This window comes from Mauremys mutica, chromosome 10 (genome assembly GCF_020497125.1).
Source record: "Mauremys mutica isolate MM-2020 ecotype Southern chromosome 10, ASM2049712v1, whole genome shotgun sequence".
NCBI lineage: Eukaryota > Metazoa > Chordata > Testudines > Geoemydidae > Mauremys > Mauremys mutica.
Genome location: NC_059081.1, coordinates 39,828,238 through 39,849,074, shown reverse-complemented (window position 1 = coordinate 39,849,074; position 20,837 = coordinate 39,828,238). Strand labels below are relative to the sequence as shown.

Here is a 20,837-nt window from a genome sequence, read left to right as displayed (position 1 = left end):
TGATACTAATGACACAGGTTCTGAAAATGTTTGCAAGGTGAGAAAGCAGGCCACTGGATGTGGCAAATATGAGAGGACCGGTGTTAGTGGCATGTCTTACCCAACACTTACCCTAAGTATTCTATTAAAGTCCTCCTTGTCTACTCTCAAGAAGTGGCAGTTATCTTCTCGTAAAACAATGGACGCTGCTCTTGGAGCATCATTCACTAGCGCTAACTTGCCAAAATCATCTCCTTCGTGTAGGGTACATACCACACCCTATAAACAGCAAAACATTTATACACAAAAATCATCATTATAGTTCATCCCATTGAAATGCCATGTGCAAACACCAGACTTCAAAATCCAATATTAAAACAAATGCATTTGGCAGGAAATCAACAGCTAAAATAATGACAAGGAAACAATACTTGATAACTGCTTATTACTATTACTAGAGAAAGGCAAGAATAGAAAAGAATGGGCTTGTTCTCTGAAATTAGACTCAGAGTGAAGGACCCTTCTGGCCTTGCTGATGACAGCAAGCTGTTGATTTAAAAAAAAAAAAAAGAGACCATGAAAAATACAGATCTAGTTTGCTGAAGAACAGATTTGGAGTGAAATTCTCCTCTCCAACAGTGTGTGTCTCTGTTACCTATTCTGCTCTTTTCCATAATACACAGGCCCATGATGGATGTCCTGATCTAATGACAGGAGAATCTAGGTGGAATGGTACAAATTTCCATCTTCCAGTTTTGGTAAAGGAGGCTGATCATTCCTCATATACCAGGGAGGTCCTCACAGGAGGTGGGAACACCGCTGTAATAAGTCAACAGACGGTGGGGGTAGAGGATTTGATCATTAGAAATAGGAATAACTGGATATGTGATGATTGTGAGAACTGTTCAGTGACTTACCAGCTATATAGATGATATAAAGTATTCCAGTAATAATCTTACTAATGCCATATACAGAGATACCAATTCCCTACTCTTACTTGATATCCCCTGTTTATATGTCCAAGGATAGTGTCCCTCTTCTTAGCCATGGCATTGCAGTGGGAGCTCACATTCAGATGCTTATCCACCGTTATCCCAAAATCCTTTTCAGTGTCACTGCTATCCAGGATACTAAATTTTTTGTTTCTAGATAGATTACCTTACATTTGGCATATTATTCAAATTAGCCCACCTTACCAGGCAATCCACATTTGTCTGTATAACTGACCTGTCACAATCATTATTTACTATGCCACCAATTTTTGTGTCATCTGCAAATTTTACCAGCAATGATCTTATTTTTTATCATTGATAAAGATACTGAAAAGCATTGGGCCAATAACAGACCGCTGTAGGATCTTACTAGAAATGCCCCATAGGATGAGGATTCCCCATTTATTATTATTATTTCTGTCAGTTAACCAACTTTTAATCCATTTAATATGGATTACACTGACTTAGTATAGTGCTAATTTCTTTATCAGATGTCTGTGGGACTCAGTCAAATGACCAGCAGAAATTTAAGTGTTGCTACAGCTGTGTTGGTCCCAGGATATTAGAGAGACACGGTGGGTGAGATAATATATTTTATTGGACCAACTTCTGTTGGTGAGAGAGACATGCTTCCAAGCTTACTGAGAGCTCTTCATGTCTGGAAAGTTCTCAGAGTGTCACAACTAAATACAAGGTGGAACAGATTGGTTAGCATAAGTAGCTAATACATATTCTAAGAGAGATAAGGTGGGTGAGGTAATATTTTTTTTCTTCCCCCCTGCCATGACTGGAGAGGTGTTAATGGCCATTTCTCCTTGAATGGTCCATTGAAATATTTCCCAGACCTGAAGAAGAGCTCAAAAGCTTGTCTCCCTCACGAACAGAAGTTGGTCCACAAGATATTAGCTCACCTGCCTTGTCTCTCCAATATCTTGGGACCAACATGACTACAACACCACTGCATACATATTCGCAGAGACCATTCAAGGTGAAGTGACCCATTAACACCTTGCCAGTCATAGGAGAAACATCCTTTTCAGTGTCACTGCAATCCAGGATACTGTCTGGTCTTTTCTCTCAGATGACTATAGGGGTGTTAATGCCCCACTTCACCTTGAAGGGTCCCTTGAAATATGGGTTAACTACTTATGCTAAACAATCTATTCCACCTTGCATTCAGTTGCGACACTCTGGGCTTGGCTACACTTACAAATTTGCAGCGCTGCAGCAGGGTGTGAAAACACACCCTCTCCAGCGCTGCAAATTGCGGCGCTGCAAAGCGCCAGTGTAGTCAAAGCCCCAGCGCTGGGAGCACGACTCCCAGCGCTGTCCGTTATTCCCCACAGGGAGGTGGAGTACGGACAGCGCTGGGAGAGCTTTCTCCCAGCGCTGGTGCTTTGACTACACTTAGCGCTTCAAAGCGCTGCCGCGGCAGCGCTTTGAAGTGTAAGTGTAGCCAAAGCCTCTCTCTGAGTATCTTTCCCAGACCTGAAGAAAAGTTCTGTGTGGCTGAAAAGCTTGTTTCTTTCACCAACAGAATTTGGTCCAATAAAAGATATTAGACCCACCTTGTCTCTTGCAGAAATTTATGATACTTTAGCAGTGATATTTATCAATCAAAACTGCTATCCTGTTTATTTGACACACCTATGTTCCATAAAGCCCTGCTGACTGGCATTAGTTATGCTATCATCCTTTAATTCTTTACCGATTGCATTACATATCTGCTGTTCCAGAATTTTGCTCAGGATCAATCTCAGGTAACCAGCCAGTAGTTACCCGTGTCATCTCACTTACCCTTTTAAAAAAAAGTTACTTTCTTTGATTCCTTTAAAACTTTCCAGTAGAAGAAGTCCAAAGATGGAAGACAAATATGATTATATGTGTGGAAAGCGTTCATATGAAGAAAGGCACTAGGACTGTTTAATTTAGAGAGGAGAGAAATCAAAGAGGCAGGACAGTGATATAGAAAATAATGAATGACATAGAGAAGGCAAAAATCAGGTACTCCTATATACCCTTTCTCAAAAGAATGAAGGAGAATTTAATAATATCAAAAGGCAACATATTTAAAACAGAATTAAAAAATTATTTTTACACAGTTTATAATTAATCTCTGGAACTCTTTGCCACAATGTATCACTGAGGCCAAAAAGATCGGTAGGATTCTAAAAGGATTTGACATTTATATGGTTAAGGAGAGAATACACAGTTACATTAGACAGGATAAAAAAATTCTTAGAAGGGAGATAAACCGTTATGCTTTGGGACATAAGTTGACTAGTAACTGTCAGGAATTAGGAAGTAACTTCCTCTATGAGCAGGTTATTTCCTGTCTGACCACTATAGGGATTCTTGTACCTTCCTCCAAAGTACCTGGTACGAAAGCAGAATATGTAGTAGATATCTTTAAGGACATTTTTGCCTTAAATCAGAAGGAAAACTACTGGCTCAGTTTTCTAACCTTTACTCGTGTGTGTCATCTGTACTTATCTGAATAGACCATTTGAAGCCACTTAATGGGAGTACCCTTGAGGGGGAGGGTTGAGGAATGCACATCAATCTATGTCAATTTATTCAAAAAGTACAATACATATACATATTATTTAAATTGAAACATACTTAAAGGGATCATTTTTAATGGTTTATCAATGGACATTTTAAAAATACTCTAAAGAGAGGTGACACATTAGTTACACTGAAAATACCTATCTAGCTTCTTCAACATTAATTATACGTGCTTAAATAATTAGACATGAAATGGCATAAAAGGAAATACAGAATTGTACCTCCATATTATGGTAAAAGGTTGGTAAGATGAACAATACTTTTTTGTATTTAAAGTTCCTGTATACAAATTATTATATTTTGTGAAGTGATAATAAAATTTAAGCTAACGTATGATGGCTCATATGTGATCATGCTCACAAATGGTAACACTAGACTAAAGCAACAACCCAGAAGGAAGCAGTTGATCTTACATCCCCAAAGGACTGTGGCAACCATGATGTGGGCACAGGGCTTAGCTAAGGCTGGGAAAGTCAAAGGGACGTGGCTATGCCTACACTATGAGCTAGGCGTGCGACTCCCCTGCTCATGTACGCATATTTGCGCTAGTTCGATGAGAGCCAGCAAGAATATAAAGAGCAGCACAGCCACAGTAGCATGGGTAGCGGCAGCAGAGATACAGGTAGCTGTGCCAAGTACAAACCTGCCTGAAACCAGTGAGTACATATTCAGCACAGCAAAGCCGTGCCTCCGCTGCCAGTACCCATGATGCTGCAGCTACACTGCTAGCCTTCAATGAGAGCTAGTGAGAGTACGTGTACGTGAGCAGGGGAAATCACATCACAGTTCATTGTGTAGATGTAGCCTACATGTGAATTGGGGCATTATTCTTTGTTGTATTGAACATAGCTACATAGGGATTATAATGCTATAACTTGGGGCAGTTTAGTAGCTGGCTATCAGTGAATGAGAACAAAGCTATATTAAGACAATGTCAGCATTGCGGTGTGACAGCTACTATTGTAATTAAAGTAGTAACTACTGCTAAGTGCTAAATATATGTGTGTGATCTATCTAGCTAAGGAGTCACTGAGTATCTTGGAGAGGGTGTGCTATAACATAATGCTTTATTGTTTGTGTTTGATTTAAGCCACTTTGTAGTACAAGTGTGGATGTAACTGCACTGAGTTATATTCAGGTGGTCTATAGTCTTGAAATGTTCATATACATACAAACTGTAGTCCTGAAATTATTCATCAGCCATGTAAAAACATAATAAATAAAATAGTTTGGAATCATTTCTTGATTAAAAACTGAAAACAATATTCTACTTTTTACCCCAAGCAACATAATCTTGCTGTAAGTCAAAGTGTATTCCAGTAAAGTTTATTCTTACAGTCCAGCTAATAAAAAGAATAATAAAAGGTCTTCAAAAATACCTTGCCATAAATGACTACATTTACCGATCCCTTTAGGATAATGTACCAGGAAGTACCTTCTTCTCCCTGATTGAATACTACAAAAAAGAGAAAAAATTTTATGCTGAGAATATAGGTGCCTTTTAGCATAAGTGGTTCTTCCCTCAGTTACACCAATATAAAATAACTATACTGAAGTCATTTTAGTGGGTCTTACCATCTTGAAAAAAGTTACATTGGGATTTAAAAGCAATTTTCTTTTGATTTGAGAAGAAAAAACGAATACTAATAATTGTATAATATTTGTATGACACCCTCTTTTTTCTAAGACAATACTAAAAGCAGTTGTAATTTGCCATTGCTCTATAGGCGTCTTTATGAACTTTATGTTATCAATTGCTAACTGATACATAGATTTGGATCTTATAGGGTGCTGAGTGATATAACACTAATCCTTAAAGTGCTGAGAACCTGACATTAATTTTCCAGTGCTTCTCCATATAAAAAGTTCAAAACAATCATATTTAAAATAATATTTTTATACACAAAGCTGGGCTTCTGAATACCATGAGAATAACATTTTCATTAGCATATGATAAAATTAAAATCCATTTTAATTAGAGATGCGTCCAAACCAAAACCCCAAATACAAACACCCCCAAACATTAGTGGGTGCAGAAGTCCAAAAAGCAGTCCAGAGACGTTTTGCAACTGGCCACTCGCACGTTCTGAACAGCCAGCTTTGGAGTATTCAAGTTTTGCATCGTAATTTAAATAGTGATCTAATACCACACATGAGAAAAAAAAGATAGGGTTGGATCCCTTTTACTTACAAACAGTTCCTGCTTTGGGATGCGACTCAAAGATTAGAACACCTGCTAATTCTCGTTTTACCTTAAAATAAAGAGAGAAGAATTATAGTTTTTCTGTGTACTGCATTTTTGGTGCTAAATGTAACAGTATGCCAATGGGCACCATTCTGCTTCCATTGACTTAACTGGGAGCAGGGTCAGGATCAACATGTATTAAATTACATATGGATTTGGGGCCAGACCGTGGCTTTAAGCCATTGGTCACAAATAAGGGAGATGAGGAAGGGCAATGCAGAAACAGAAGTCCCCAAAAGAATTTTAGCTGACTCAGCCAAAAGTCCACTTCCAGACCTAGAAGTGGCACTGGCAACACACAGTGCCTGTGCTCGTTGTCCCAACTATGAGTAGCTTCTTGGCATGGGATGGAAAGAGTCCTGAGACCTCAACCTCCGCTCTTTGTGCACTCACAAAGGGCCAACCACTATTCAGTCCTTTTTTGTCAACGAGTTATACATAAAAAAGCCCAACCAAAATACTTGCTGTGGTAGAAAGATGAGATAAGGCCTTAATGTGAAGAAGTTCTTCATATATAATTTCTAGATCATCTACAGTTCTCTGGCCAGGTCTACAAAGAAAAGACAAAAACAACAAAATACAAAAAAACAACAACCGCAAAACAAACTCCTAATGAGTAACGTTTGCAGAATGAGCTCAAGGGGTCAGTTAAGTGCCTTGACATGTCTTAAGTATAAAAATAAATTTGCCCTGGATAAGCTTTACAGCATAATAAACTTTAACATAACTATTTAAAGTGTTTCTTGTTGGGAAACAAAATGTAACTAACAGGGAAAGAAGAATATTATGTATGCTGTACATTTGAAAGTCATCCTTCAATTTGTGTGGCTAATTAGAAATGGAAGAGAACCTTAAAACTGTTTTGTGAATATACACTTGGGGGAAAATAAAGGACTAAAAGGAATTTCCTTGGCTGTTTTTGCTCCACTTATGTGTTCACTATCCATTAATATTCTAGTCAACTAATTTATAGGAAATATGTTTATGGAATCAGTGAATTTTAGAGTGAATTTTGAATGTGTGTATGAAAGTATTTATACTAGAAACCAAGTTCTAAGTGTTATGTTTTTCCAGTCAGTAAACAAAAACATCATGTGACCTGTGTGTCCAGTCAAAACGAACCCACACAACTTGAATTGTGAATATTGAACACTCACAATAAGCTTCTCATAGATACTGTATATAGACTATGAATTAGTCGACAAATGACTTGAACAGGGAATAAATTTTGTAAGTTGCTCAGAGACAACTTGTGAACAAACAAATTTAAAAAAGCATGTCTTTGCTGAAACAATCATTTTCTGAAAATTTTCAGCTCTAAAAATTACACAAAACAATATTTACTAAAGAACCTAATGAGCTTTTTCCAAGGTCAATTTTGCAAAAGCATTTGTACCATTTAAGTGTGAAACAATACACTTTAATGAAAACATCCTAAAATACAGTGGAAGACTAATATCACTTTTGAAAAAAAGTGTTTTAAACCTTTTTTTTTTTAAAGTGGGAATCAGATGGAGACAGATGTTCTGAAGTAGTGAGTTCTACACCCTAACATCCTCCACATCAAGAATGTTCATAGCAATGAAAAGACTCCCAAATAGAGTTAGCTCACAGCACTATTCTTTAGTTTTGTATGTTGATAAGGACCTTTTTTATTTACTACCTCTACTAGGCTCTACTTTGGACAATTTATGCAGGAAGCTCCCATTAATATTAATGGAAAGCACATTCGATGAGAGAACAATCCCCCTGCAGTGCAATAGCGAAAGAGTCTTCACACTGGTTGGGGTATTCTGAGTTTCTGGAAAGCACGGGTAATTGGGATAATTTTGGGGACATTAACCACTAACACTGAAGTGTTGAGGACTGATGTATGTTAGAGAGGTTACCTTTGAGGAACTCCACACCTAAAGGATACATTAAATTGACTATGATTAAGGGCTGTAGGAACCTCTGAGTATATTCCAACTCATTTCCCCTCACCAGAGCCTCTTAATTTTAAATGTGCACCACAACCTTATTTTGTACAGGACCAAATTCCTCTGTGATGTAACTCCATTCAGGCCAATGGAGTTACAACACAGACAAATATGGCACAAAAACTGTTTCACAAATACTCTGGAGCAGTGATTCTCAACCTTTCCAGACTACTGAACTCCTATCAGGAGTCTGATTTGTCCTGCATACCCCAAGTTTCACCTCATTTAAAAACTACTTGCTTACAAAATCAGACATAAAATTTCCAAAATGTTACAGCACACTATGGCTGAGAAATTGCTTACTTGCCATAGAATTATAAAATAATTCGATTGGAATACATTGTACTTACATTTCAGTGGGATACTTGAGCCTGTTTTTCACTTGTCAGCCTGTCTGAAGCCTGAGCTCCATCACCCGGGGCTGAAGCATGTAACTTAGCTTCAAGGGGCCTCCTGTGGTGCAGGACCCCAGGAAATTGCCCTGCTTGCTACCCCCTAACACTGGCCCTGCATTTGCGACCCCCTTAAATCTATCCCATAACACACATACACACCCAGGTCACAACCCCTACGTTGAGAAACACTGATCTAGATGGAAGACTTCTGTGTACCCCAAAGGTTATACGTTCCCCTGGTTGAGAATCACTGCTTTAGAGCATCAAATAATTCCAGACAGTATATGGTATAAATCACAGAAAGCAGTGATACAAATACATTTCATGGCAAATAAATGATTCAATCATAGGACCAACATCAGAGGGAGGGAGCAATCAGACGGTACAAGCAGGGGAGGAAAGCGAGGTTTTAAGATTAGGTTTGAAAAATGGAGGCAGGTAGAGAGATACAGAAAGCCTGGTCCAGATGGCAGGAGATGCAGAGTTTTCCACATCAGTATTGAAAACAGTTTGGTGCAGGGTCCTTAACTCTAGCTTTCTGCTACATATGACATCCAAAGTGTTAACAATACAGTTGAATCTTTGAACAGCTCTCTAAGATATGTAACAATGGTGCTTTTTGAAAAAGACGTTTCCAAAAAATATTCAGTACAACAGGAGATGCCAGTACAGTACTAGAGGGTCAGAGAATCACATTAAAAATGAATATTTTGCTCTTAAGTTCTCTGTCTAATCACCTGTTGGAGAAACAGACTAACTAAATCATTTATGAGAGAGAGAGGGAGAGAGATTTGTTGCAACACCTAGCAATCTTTTCACTAAAAAGGAATTGGTTGGAGACTTCTACTGGTTAAAAGTAGTAGTGAAGAGATCATATAAAATATAAGATAAATCGACCTCTCGTCTGCCAGACAAGCTAAATTTTTCATTTGTTCTACATTTACCAATGGCATGTGCTTATTATTACACAGATGAAAGGATACCTTAGCATAAAGGTAGCATGGATAGAATTATGCTTTTCTTACACAAAACAAAATAAATTGTACAGGGAATAACAGATATTGATTTGGTACTGCTCTGCTTTCTAGTGATTCATTCTCTCCTGTTGCTGTTTCTATTAACAATTGGTCAAAATTTTGCTCTCAAGTACAAGGGTGAAGCCCCCACTGGATTCAGTGGGGATAGACCAGTATAACAGAGAGTATAACTCAGCCCCTTGTGCCCTATTAAGTAAAACAAGCTCTTTATCCTAAGCTAGTACATAGTGTCTTTCACTGTGTATTCATCTGCCATAATAAGACAACATGAGGTAAGGCTTTAACAGTTAAAACTGATATATTCTTTAAGTAAGCAATAGCATTAATCACATTTGATGTGTACAAAGCAGCATGTCTGGATAAACGGGTAAAGATGTACAGTACATCAATTAAAAATAAGGATTATGTCCAATTGCATGAGATCTCTTCTGAGAAACGGATATATTCTTCCGTCGATGTGTTCATTTGTTTCCCTTTAGCATTACTAAGAGTATCACACATGACATGGGGAGGAGTGGAAATCTATAGTGGATATACCCAGTCTTTATTTCTGCTTCTCCAGATGTCACATGGAGAGATATTAGGCATCACTGCTTCGGTTAAACCTGTGTGGTGCCCCACTGATATAGATTTGTAGGATCCTGCTGTGTAAAGACCTAGTTTCTGCAGGGGACACATTCTAGCAGCAATGCCTGGTTATATACAGGATAATAAATGGGGATAGATGGAGAACCAGACTACTCATTAATGAATGGGAGACCTCAGGTGATATTAAGTGATCAATAAATTCTGTTCACTGTTTGGGGAATTTATCGAGGTCAGAGACACTGAGCTTCTCTTTACTAGAATGTGGACAAAAATACAGAATTTACTTAACCATCAAGAAACCATGTATGTTCTGGAAAGATCACTTAGTATTTTTATTACACTTCCCAAACTTTGAGATGATAAAAACTGGGTTGGGACTAGCTGAGGGCCAGTATAACTTTATTTTAACAGATTTATTTGGGCATAAGCTTTCGTGGATAAAAAAACCACTTCAGATGCAACGAAAGCTTATGCCCAAATAAATCTGTTAGTCTTTAAGGTGCCACCGGACTCCTTGTTGTTTTTAACTTTATTTTACACACACATAAACATATAAACACATTACAATAGCAGCTAAACTGAACACAGATTTCATAAAGGTTCATATCTTTTCCCTAATTATTCTAAATATCGTATCTTTCCATGCTATGACTTCACAGTGAAAGCAGGACAATAGGCTACTTTTAACTATCACTAATATATATGTGGGTGTGTGTCTGTGTTCTCTCACCATATTATGGAAGAAGGCCATCTAAATCTGTCTTCTTGATTCAGGGCTCCTGGACAATTTCCTTAAATTCCATTTTATCACATATTTATCTTGTACTATCGTGCAAACCTCAGAAAGAGGAAATGCAGAAAGACATCTGAATTTATCTCAGTGCTAATTCTTGATTGATTTCATAGAAGTTAATGGTGAAAAATCCCATTGGCTTATATAGAATCAGAATATGGCCTTTGAGGAAAAAAAATCACTATAGTTGTGTCCACTTAAACCAAGGCTGAATTTGGCATTAAAATTAATTTTTTTCATGGTAAGAGAGTACATTCATGGTGCTATATAAATGGCTGTTAGCAATAACAGCAACATTTACTTTGCTATATATTGTGTCCTTTTCTATTTTCCTTGTACAGTAGACTTTTCTTTTCCTTTCTATAACATGATGCATACCCACCATATTTTTAAAAGTGTGAGCCAACCCCAGGACACAGAAAGTTTATTAGTGATCACCTGTGTACTCATGTACTTATGAATACTAAGAAGAAATCTGTAGCACAGATTTATTGTTTTAAGAGTCATGCTGCTAACATACTGCAAATTAGAGTATAACACTGTACAAAAGAGAATACAGTATATATTACAGTATCACCTCCTAAGTTAAATACTAAATCTAAGGCATATTTTTCACCTTATAAACAGACTTCTGTCATTAGTGTTTGGCTTTATACTATATTGCCATGTTTAATTAGTCCTACCATCATTCATGCTACAGCTAAACATATTAAACACAAACTAAAATATCGAAAGAAAAAAAAAAACAGTTTCAGGATGTCATTCTCATACTGAAGGATTGAGAGCTTGCAAGTTAGAGCTGTGTTAGACCTAAAATATTTTCCCAAGAACCTACTACAGGTCTTCACCTGTGATAGCAGGCATTGTGAGATAGCAGGGAGCTATGTTTGCAGCTTCACAAAAAGCTAATTTCACATTCACAATGTATGTGTGTTTTTTTCAAATACCAATAGCAACAAGAGCCTGTCAAAAAATTTCCCTGAAGCTCTATTCTGTTTTTTAAACTATAGAACATTCTTTCATAGTTTGACAGTTAAAATGCTGCAGTTAATGTAATAAACAGAGAATTTTTTAAGTCGGCTGTCAAAACAAGCGACACTTTTTACTGGAGAGTTTCAGATTCTGAACAATAGAAAGTACCTTTCAAAGCAACAGCTTCATTATAAAATCAAATTCTCAAAGTAATCTTCTCATCAAAGAATATTGTCTTATTTGTTTCATGGTAATTATCTGAGCTTTGCAACCTCTCCGGAAATGGTGACTATTATAAAAGCAGCTGTGCTGGTTTGAAAATTGCGGGTCCTGCTCAGGTTGACGCAGAGCCAATGTCCCTGAGGCCCTGACACATCCTTCAACTCCTGGCAGATGTAGTGGTGTCTAATCAAAACTGCTATGCCTTTGAGGATCCACTGAGGTTTCAAAGGCATTGATACATCTTAGCACAGACAGGATGCCCAACTTCCAGTAATGTAATGTACGAAAAGTGAGCTTTATAACAGTCATTAATATGGTACCATAGGCTGAAAATATGAAATATGTTCTCTCTGTTCCCAAAACCTCATGGAATATCCTTAGAGGATTTTCCATGGGGATCCGGCCTGTGGAGGTAAGGAGAGGACATATGGAGGGGGAACAGACGCTATTCTCAGCAACATTCCCCCATCCTCCTCTCAACTCTCTGGAAGGAGTTAGGATGATAATTATCACTGATCTTGTCAGTATTAACTTATATTGGTTGTGCTGAGTCCAGTGAAAGCCACCATATGCAGAAGGATTTAGTGGGCACCGTAAGCATTGTAGTCCACGGGAACACTTCTACAGAAGCCATGCAACCATCAGATGGTGAGGGGCTAGGAAGTGGTGCAAAAGTATGCGTCAATATGGTTCTGGTCTCCACCGTTCTCAGGTAGTCCCTGAATTTGATGGGTCAACTCCAATCTACTCATGGGTTTGAGGAGTTCTGCTCCCCATCTCAATGGAAGACAGATAGAAAAACTCCATAAATGAAAAATGCTGAGTTTCACTGACCCTAGATAGGTTTGCAGAAGCATCGGGCTCATGGCTTGCCTTTCCTTTAGTGTGTGACACAGGGAAAGCTCCTTTGATTTTCAGCGCAGTAGTGACCTCTATCATTAACAAAAATGGAAGCTGTCCATTTTAAAGTACTGCCACACTAGAAATCATCTTCTACAAGACCAAATATCTGATTTTAATGCTTATACTTTTTGAAATTCAACATTTTTTATTAACCATTTGTTGTTTATTCATGTTGTACTCAAAAATGTGCTAACTGCTTCACATACATATAATAAGATAGGCACCTGTGCCAAAGAACATTCTAAACAGACAACACAGAGACAAGAGGAGACGAGGGAAAGAATGCAGAACAGAAATAGAACAAGAGCAATGGGCAACAGGTTTGTATAATTTTTGGTGGTGTCCAGAACGGGTCCAAGTCCCGCCCCCCAACACCTGCCTTGTAAGCCAATATAAATAATGTAAAAATGGACCGGAAAAAGTAAGCGTTTAACAGTTTCCCTATATTGCACGGTGTGTGGGGGTACAGGGGGGATAAGGGCTCTTGCTGAGGATGAGGGATCTGGGCTGTGGGAGGGGGCTCAAGGCTAGGGCAGGGGGTTGGGATGTGGGGGGGATGAGGGCTCTGGCTGGGGGTGCAGGCTCTAGAGTGTGGGAGGGGGCTCAGGGATAGGGCAGAGGATTAGGGTGCGGGGGGGTGAGAGCTCTGGCTGGGGGTGCAGGCTCTAGGGTGGGGCTGGGGATGAGGAGTTTAGGGTGCAGGCAGGCTGCCCCAGGACTGGGGCCAGAGGAAGACTCCTCCCAGCCCTCTCTCCACCAGCAGCAGCGAGCTCCGGAGGAGGGGCTCCCCTCTCCCTGCCAGCCAGGCCTGCCGATGCGGGGGATAAAGGGGGCAATTGCCCAGGGGCCCAGGCAATTTAAAAGGGCCCAGAGGTCCCAGGCGCTGCAGCTCTGCCTGCTCTGGGGAAAAGCGTCTCTTGATTCCAAGATGCTTTTGATATGCCCCATGCAGGTTCCAGGGCAGCTAAGGCAGCAGAGTAGCAAATACAGTTGCCTCAGCCATCCTGGAACCTGCATGGGGCATATCAAAAGCGTCTTTGAATCAAGAGACGCTGCGGCTTTTCCCCAGAGGAGGTTGGGTCGGCGCGGCTGCTCTGGGGCTCCTCCGGGCAGGTGCGGGACAGGGTTGCGGCAGGCCCAGGGCTCCTCTGGCAGGGGAGGGGCGCTCGGGCCTTCTCTGGGCGGGGAGGCTTGTGGCCCTGGCCAAGGGAGGGGGCCAGGGGACCCATTGATTGATCTGCCCTGGGACCCAGAATTGCTGTCGGTGGGCCTGCTGCTGGCAGCACACTCACCCCGTCCCCCCGCCCCCCGCGGTGCTGTGTGCGCACTGCCCAGGGCCGGGGAGGGGTGGAGGAGAGGGAGGAGGATGCGCCCTGTCACCTAGTGGCCTGATTGGTGAAGGGTCAGCACCCCGGGGCAAGCTGCCATCACGTCATGTGTGCCTCCTCCCTCTGCAGACAGCAGCAGCCGCCTCAGCCTGCCCCACTCCTTTGTAGCCCGAGCGGTGGAGCAGCACTGGTGGACGCAATGTGAAAGGAAACAGCCAGCAGCCAGCAAGAGAGTGCAGCATGGAGAGTGGCAGCCAGCCGCTGCCCAGAGTGGAGGGATGCTCTGGGGCAGGTGCGCGGGGCCGGTGAACGGGGCCAGGGGAGAGGCCCTGCCCTGAACATTGGTGGAGCCCCCCCCGTGCTCTGAATATTGGTGGAGCACAGGCACCACGGGCCCATATAACTCACTACCTCTGAACAAGAGGACTCTTTTGTCAAATAGTTCTGTTGTATTCAAACAATTTTTAGTAGGAAAACTTCCATGTTACATTATAGGCCCAGCCCAGTTCCTGCAAATGCAAAAAGATTTTTGCCAATGACCTCAAAGGAAGCAAGATCAGGCCCCGTGTGCATATCTTTCTTGAACTGACCTTTATGAAATCAGAAGTTCACTTGAAAGAATTATTCTCAGTGAATTTAAAAGCCAATGAAACCTGTCTTAAGCAGTCACCAAAATTCATGTGCCTCATAAAGGGGTCTTTAAATAAAGGTTGAATAAACTTTGTATTGGAAGCTTTGCAGTCACTATAAATTGAGCATTTAAGACAGAGGGTTGCCTACTGGAGGAGGGCCTTAGTGCAGGTTTCACTGTACCTGAAGTATATTCATAAAAACATGGACTGAACCAATGGTTTTGAGACAGAAGTTTAACCTGGTGGATATGACGGCGTTAGTTTCCATCTGAAAAATGCAGACCTCTTCATGTGACACAGAATCAGAATTTAAAAAAACATATATTGATTTTATAACAATAAAAAGCATATCAATAAACCATAGTCATGGAAAGTTTCATATTTTGCTAGTAAATGCAATGAGCCAAATTAATCCTTGATATAACTCTAGTGAAGACAGTGAAGTTCTACCGCAGATGAATTTGGCAGAACAACTGCTACAGAACATTACAGGTAAGAAGCTATCTGCTGTGTTGATAGCTTAACAGTCCATTAATTGTTAAATGATTGACACCTAGGTGAGTGGCATGCCAGTTCTGAAAGTGTTAAATGTAGCGGTATTCTGAAATTGCATATTTTCTTATTTCTGAGAAGAGTGGCAGCAGAAATAAAAGTTCAACATGCTGTACTTCCCACAGAGGTGAACACAGTGACTATTTACAGACATTGCTGCTCATCTTGAATTTGCAGCCCAGTTTATAAACAGTGATAAAGGGCTGAAACTGGATGGATTTTATAAGACACTTTTACATTTTGTACAGTTTCAGTGGACTGATGCTGAAATGGAGTAATCAGTCAAAAGGAAGCCTATCAATATGCCATAGGTCCCTCATAGTTTCTCTTGTTATATGGAGAAACAGGCAGCAGAATATAAAGATTTTTTCAGAGGCCAGAGGCATGAGCCACAAAAAATGGCTATAGATTTGGGCTAAAATTTTGACCCCACTGTGTTGCAAAGTTCAGGGTTGTTGAGACCAATCTAAAATATTAACCTATTAATCTGCTTACGGTTTTCTGAGAATCATCCTCATATGTGCATCTGGACCAATCTGAGACAGCAGAAGCATAGTATCCTGCAGCTCCTCATCACATTCCTTCTTCTCTTCCTCAGTTGGCATTGGGGCATCTTCATGCTCATCATCCAAAAATCGATAAAACAAGTATTTGTCTTGGAAATGGTGTTCTTGATCCACTGAAAGCAACATCATTGACATCAGGTATCAATATCAGGTATCTCCCCATTAAAAAGGAACCTTCACAGAAATGGTATATTATGTGGTGTGTGGCAGAGACATAATAGTTTAACAAGCAAGAGAAAATGGCAGAACAATACCAAGAGAGTGAATTGCACTTCTTGCTGATACACATTAATAGTTTGTACAAAACTGCAGGTCTAGGAACTTTTTCTTAATTTTGCACTACAAATGCTTTCTAAAAGGTTTCTATACTTGTCGCTTTCTCTCACACATTTTTTTCCCCAAAGCAATTCATTCAAGTGAAACTGTCCACACTGGACCAATAATTGTATAAACAACAACTCTATTTAAACAATGCTGTTCCAACAAGACCCTCTAGTATGATTTCCTTACCCAGTCAGTATCATCACACTATTTTGAGAAGTATCTAAACTCCTTCTAAGCTACTCTAACAACCACAAGGGTCCCCGGAGGCTACTGTGTATATTGGCAGGGCCAAATTCACTGGCACAGACTCTAGTGGAAGGCTTTTGAGAGCAGAATGTCTGTCACGATAAGATTACAACAGCGCAAATCACCCACCCACCCACAATCTCCCATCCAAGCAAGCAGACAGTTCCACTCCAAATGTGGGAAATGCTGACTTAACGGGGGCATGGCCAGGGTGGCCAGGTGGTGCGCTGATTCAAGGCATCCATGCAGCAAACACTGCAGGTTCTGTGTAGCCCTTGTCATAGGTTAGAGCTGTAATTCCGCTCAGGGAAGGACAGTGGAGAAAACTCTCTGCCTTCCTACAGGGATGAATCCTCTCTGGGGTGCAAGGGACAAAGGAAGTAGATGGAGGTGCAGTTTGGAAGTTCAGTGATTCACACACACAAAACCTTGGACACTGAACCTGATCTGAAAGTGTTTGTGATGTTAAAGAAGGGGACAGGAGGGGTATATGTAAAGGCAGGGGAAAAAACAGAGATAAACCCAAACCAAAATTTAGATCTGAACATTAGGATGTTTGAGATCCAGATCTGAATTTTTTAAGTGGTTCTTATAACAGGCCAACCCAAACCCATGGATCCAAACACTTGGAAACATCTGGATCCAAATGTCCAAATGTTGTAGCTCAGGCCCACCTCTATTCATAATCCATTACTTTTATGTCACTGTGCCAGCACATCTCATGGGGGTTTTTCAATATATGCAAAGATGACTATATAACCAGACTAGCCATGAACCCTGACCACACACTAATAAACATAATTAGAATTCCTGCCACCATTAGATTGCAATTTCATTTACTTTTGAACAGGTCTCCTGAGTTACAAAGAAATATTGGTGGAATGCTGCAGTCAATACTGCTGCATTTACCCGGATGAATTAAGATGCAGTCTGCTGTGTTTCTAATGGGATCACAATCCCTTCTTTTTTCATGAAGGAGACCCATAAAGACTTTATTGGGAGGTATTTCCAACATGTTAGCTGGCATCTGACGAAGTTTATCTTACCATGGTTAAGAACACCTTCCTCCAGCAATACTTGCCACATGCCGACAGCCTGTGTTCGCGAATGAACACAAGGACTTTGTTGCATCATCCAGTCTACCAGTTCTGTTCCTACACAACATTGCCTGAGGGTCAAAAAAATCATATTAAAACAGGTCAGTAAAAGGAGATTGTTTAAAGCATCTGTCAAGAGTAGCAGTATCAGCAACCTGCATCAGCGGGACTAGTCAGACCCCATTATAGAAAAAACAATGCTGAAGCATTCACTATCATCTATTTATACCTGTTTGAAAGACCTGTCAAAAATGCTTAGTTTTGAGAGAATTATTTAAGCAAAACAATCCAAACCTTCTGGGAAATGGAATTCTAAGAACATAAGAGCTACTCCGTGCCATACTAGATCACCTAATGTAGTATCTTATGCCTCATACTTCAAAGGAAGCTTTAAGTATACCACACAAAGCACCTACGTTTGCAATACTATACTGGGATGACACTAGTTGATCAACTTTTACCTTGAAGCATGACGACTGCTGTATTGGTAAAGGACTTTTTTATTTCTGTAAGTAATAAATAATACCACCACCTAACTCTTATACAGCGCTTTTCATCCGTAGATCTCCAAGCACTTTACAAAGGTGGTCAGTATTACGATCCCCATTTTACAAGTGGGGAAATTGAAGAGCCATGCACATTTGAGGTACTATCTAATTAATAACAGCAATAACAATTTTTAGCCTAGCTAACGTAACTTTAAATACTATTTATTATTCACAGAAATGTTCAATTCTTTTTACACTTACATTTCTTTTAGCAGTAAATTTCACAGATTTATCTTACATTGTAGCCATATCTTTCTATAATTTTCCTAAGAAACATACTAACTCAGAATTTCAAGGCCTACCCAGAACAGAGTTCCAAACTCCATGTGCACAATGACTAAGGGCTGGTCTACACTAGGGGGGGGATCGATCTAAGATACGCAACTTCAGCTACGTGAATAGCGTAGGTGAAGTCGAAGTATCTTAGATCGAGTTACCTACCGTCCTCACGGCACGAGATCGACGTCCGCTGTTCCCCCTGTCAACTCCGCTACCGCCGTTCACGTTGGTGGAGTTCCAGAGTCGACAGGAGCGTGTTTGGGGATCGATATATAGATGAGATGCGATATATCGATCCCCGAGAAATTGATTGCTACCCGCCGATACGGCCGGTAGTGAAGACGTACCCTAAGAAAGCTTTCCACAAATTATCAGGCATTAAAAAAAGGTGTGTGTGGGGGATAATTTACTCCAGTAGATATCAAATGTAACAAGTTCAATATGAGGCAGTTGGCTGATAAAGTACATTTGTTGCCTTTGTCCTTTGGAAGGGGCCAGTCTTATATTTTGCAGGGCACTGAGTGAAGACAGATACATTAGGCTTCAAGCACGTAGCTAACCAATGGAGCCCACACAGGAGGAGCTGAAGAGAGATTATTATAATGGTGCTCCACAATCTGCATTAGTTCCCTGATCACTACTGGATTTTCTGGTATTGAGCTACAAGCCTATTGGGGGATTTTGCTTACACTCTTCTCTAGGCCCCGCCCCCATGCTAGCTGTAATTATCTAACAGATCATGACTGACACATCCCACGTATAAGCTCTTATGCTGGAGGAAAACCCTTCTCAACAGCAGTCCCAAGGCTCTGGAATAACCTCTCAAAGGAAATCAGAAATACCCTGGCTCTGACCATCTTCAGATGTAAAGGCCTACTGTTTGTCATAACAATAGATAAAGCATCAGAGCAGAAGAAACCCCAGCAGCATGACCAAAGCTAGAAAAGCCCATAAGTAACCACATATAAAACAGCAACTGTCTGGTCCATCTGGACAAATATCACTATTCTACAATACATGTACAGCTTCTAAATCTGAAGGTGATAGGGGCTACTGAAATGCTCGTATTTAGATTACAGAGTGACTTGTTTTTGAAGAAAGCGACAAAGAGTCCTGTGGCACCTTATAGACTAACAGACGTATTGGAGCATAAGCTTTTGTGGGTAAATACCCACTTCGTCAGATGCATATAGTGAAAATTTCCAGAGGCAGGTATAAATATGCAGGCAAGAATCAGTCTAGAGATAATGAGGTTAGTTCAATCAGGGAAGATGAGGCCTTCTTCTAGTAGCTGAGGTATGAACACCAAGGGAGGAGAAACTGCTTTTGTAGTTGGCTAGCCATTCACAGTCTTTGTTTAATCCTGAGCTGATAGTGTCAAATTGGCAAATGAACTGAAGCTCAGCAGTTTCTCTTTGAAGTCTGGTCCTGAAGTTTTTCTGCTGCAGGATGGCTACCTTTAAATCTGCTATTCTGTGTCCAGGGAGATTGAAGTGTTCTCTTACAGGTTTTTGTATATTGCCATTCCTAATATCTGACTTGTGTCCATTTATTCTTTTACATGGGGACTGTCCAGTTTGGCCAATGTACATAGCAGAGGGGCATTGCTGGCACATGATGGCGTATTTTACATTGGTGGGCGTGTGGGTGAATGAACTGGTGATGTTGTGGCTGATCTGGTTAGGTCCTGTTATGGTGTCACTGGTGTAGATATGTGAGCAGAGTTGGCATTGAGGTTTGTTGCATGGATTGGTTCCTGAGTTAGAATTACTATGGTGCAGTGTCTGGTTGCTGGTGAGAATATGCTTAAGGTTGGCGGGTTGTCTGTGGGCGAGGACTGGCCTGCCTCCCAAGGCCTGTGAAAGCGAGGGATCGTTGTCCAGGATGGGTTGTACATCACTGACGATGCGTTGGAGAGGTTTTAACTGAGGACTGTAGATGATGGCCCATGGAGTTCTGTTGGTTTCTTTCTTGGACTTGTCTTGCAGCAGGAGGCTTCTGGGTACACATCTGGCTCTGTTGATTTGTTTCCTTATTTCCTCGTGTGGGTATCATAGTTTTGAGAATGCTTGGTGAAGATCTTGTAGATACCCAAGAAAGAAACCAACAGAACTCCACTGGCCACCTACCCAGTTTGACACAGTTCTATAGCACTGGTAGTCTTTATTCAAGAGGCTGAAGAACAGAATAGCAAGTGTTTTTTTGCTTATGGTAAATTGGCAGAGTCATATGGAGGAGCTTCCACAGCACCGACCTGCATGCACTGTGCCTCCTACCAGAGTATCTCTCCTATAAGTATTCTGAAACAAGGAACTATAACCTCAGAAACTCTTATTGCTACAATCATTCTGATAAACACAAGTGTTCCAAATTTCTCACTGGTTTATAATACATCAAATTAACGTCAGTCAATTTTAGACTGAAATCTAATGGAAAACTATCTCTCTGAAAAAGTAGATCAGTGATACACTGATTAACTATCAAAAGTGGATTGTAAACCACTTTCTGTATACTCAGAATCACGTATGAATCATTTGGATTAAATATTAAACAGTAAAGCTACTCAAATGTTTCTTAATCCAGCAAGACAAT

General features: G+C 40.4%; 1 protein-coding gene across 1 annotated transcript in view; it reads right to left on the bottom strand.

The window, feature by feature from the left end:
- The window catches only part of RAPGEF4 (Rap guanine nucleotide exchange factor 4), a 231,270-nt gene that overhangs the window by 53,099 nt on the left and 157,334 nt on the right, over window positions 1–20,837 (bottom strand). The window contains exons 9-14 of the mRNA XM_045032700.1: window positions 17,368–17,489; window positions 15,681–15,864; window positions 6,250–6,334; window positions 5,731–5,791; window positions 4,919–4,995; window positions 112–258 (exon numbers count right to left, since the gene is read on the bottom strand). Coding sequence (XP_044888635.1) covers window positions 112–258; window positions 4,919–4,995; window positions 5,731–5,791; window positions 6,250–6,334; window positions 15,681–15,864; window positions 17,368–17,489 — 676 coding nt within the window. The remainder of the gene's footprint in view (window positions 1–111; window positions 259–4,918; window positions 4,996–5,730; window positions 5,792–6,249; window positions 6,335–15,680; window positions 15,865–17,367; window positions 17,490–20,837) is intronic.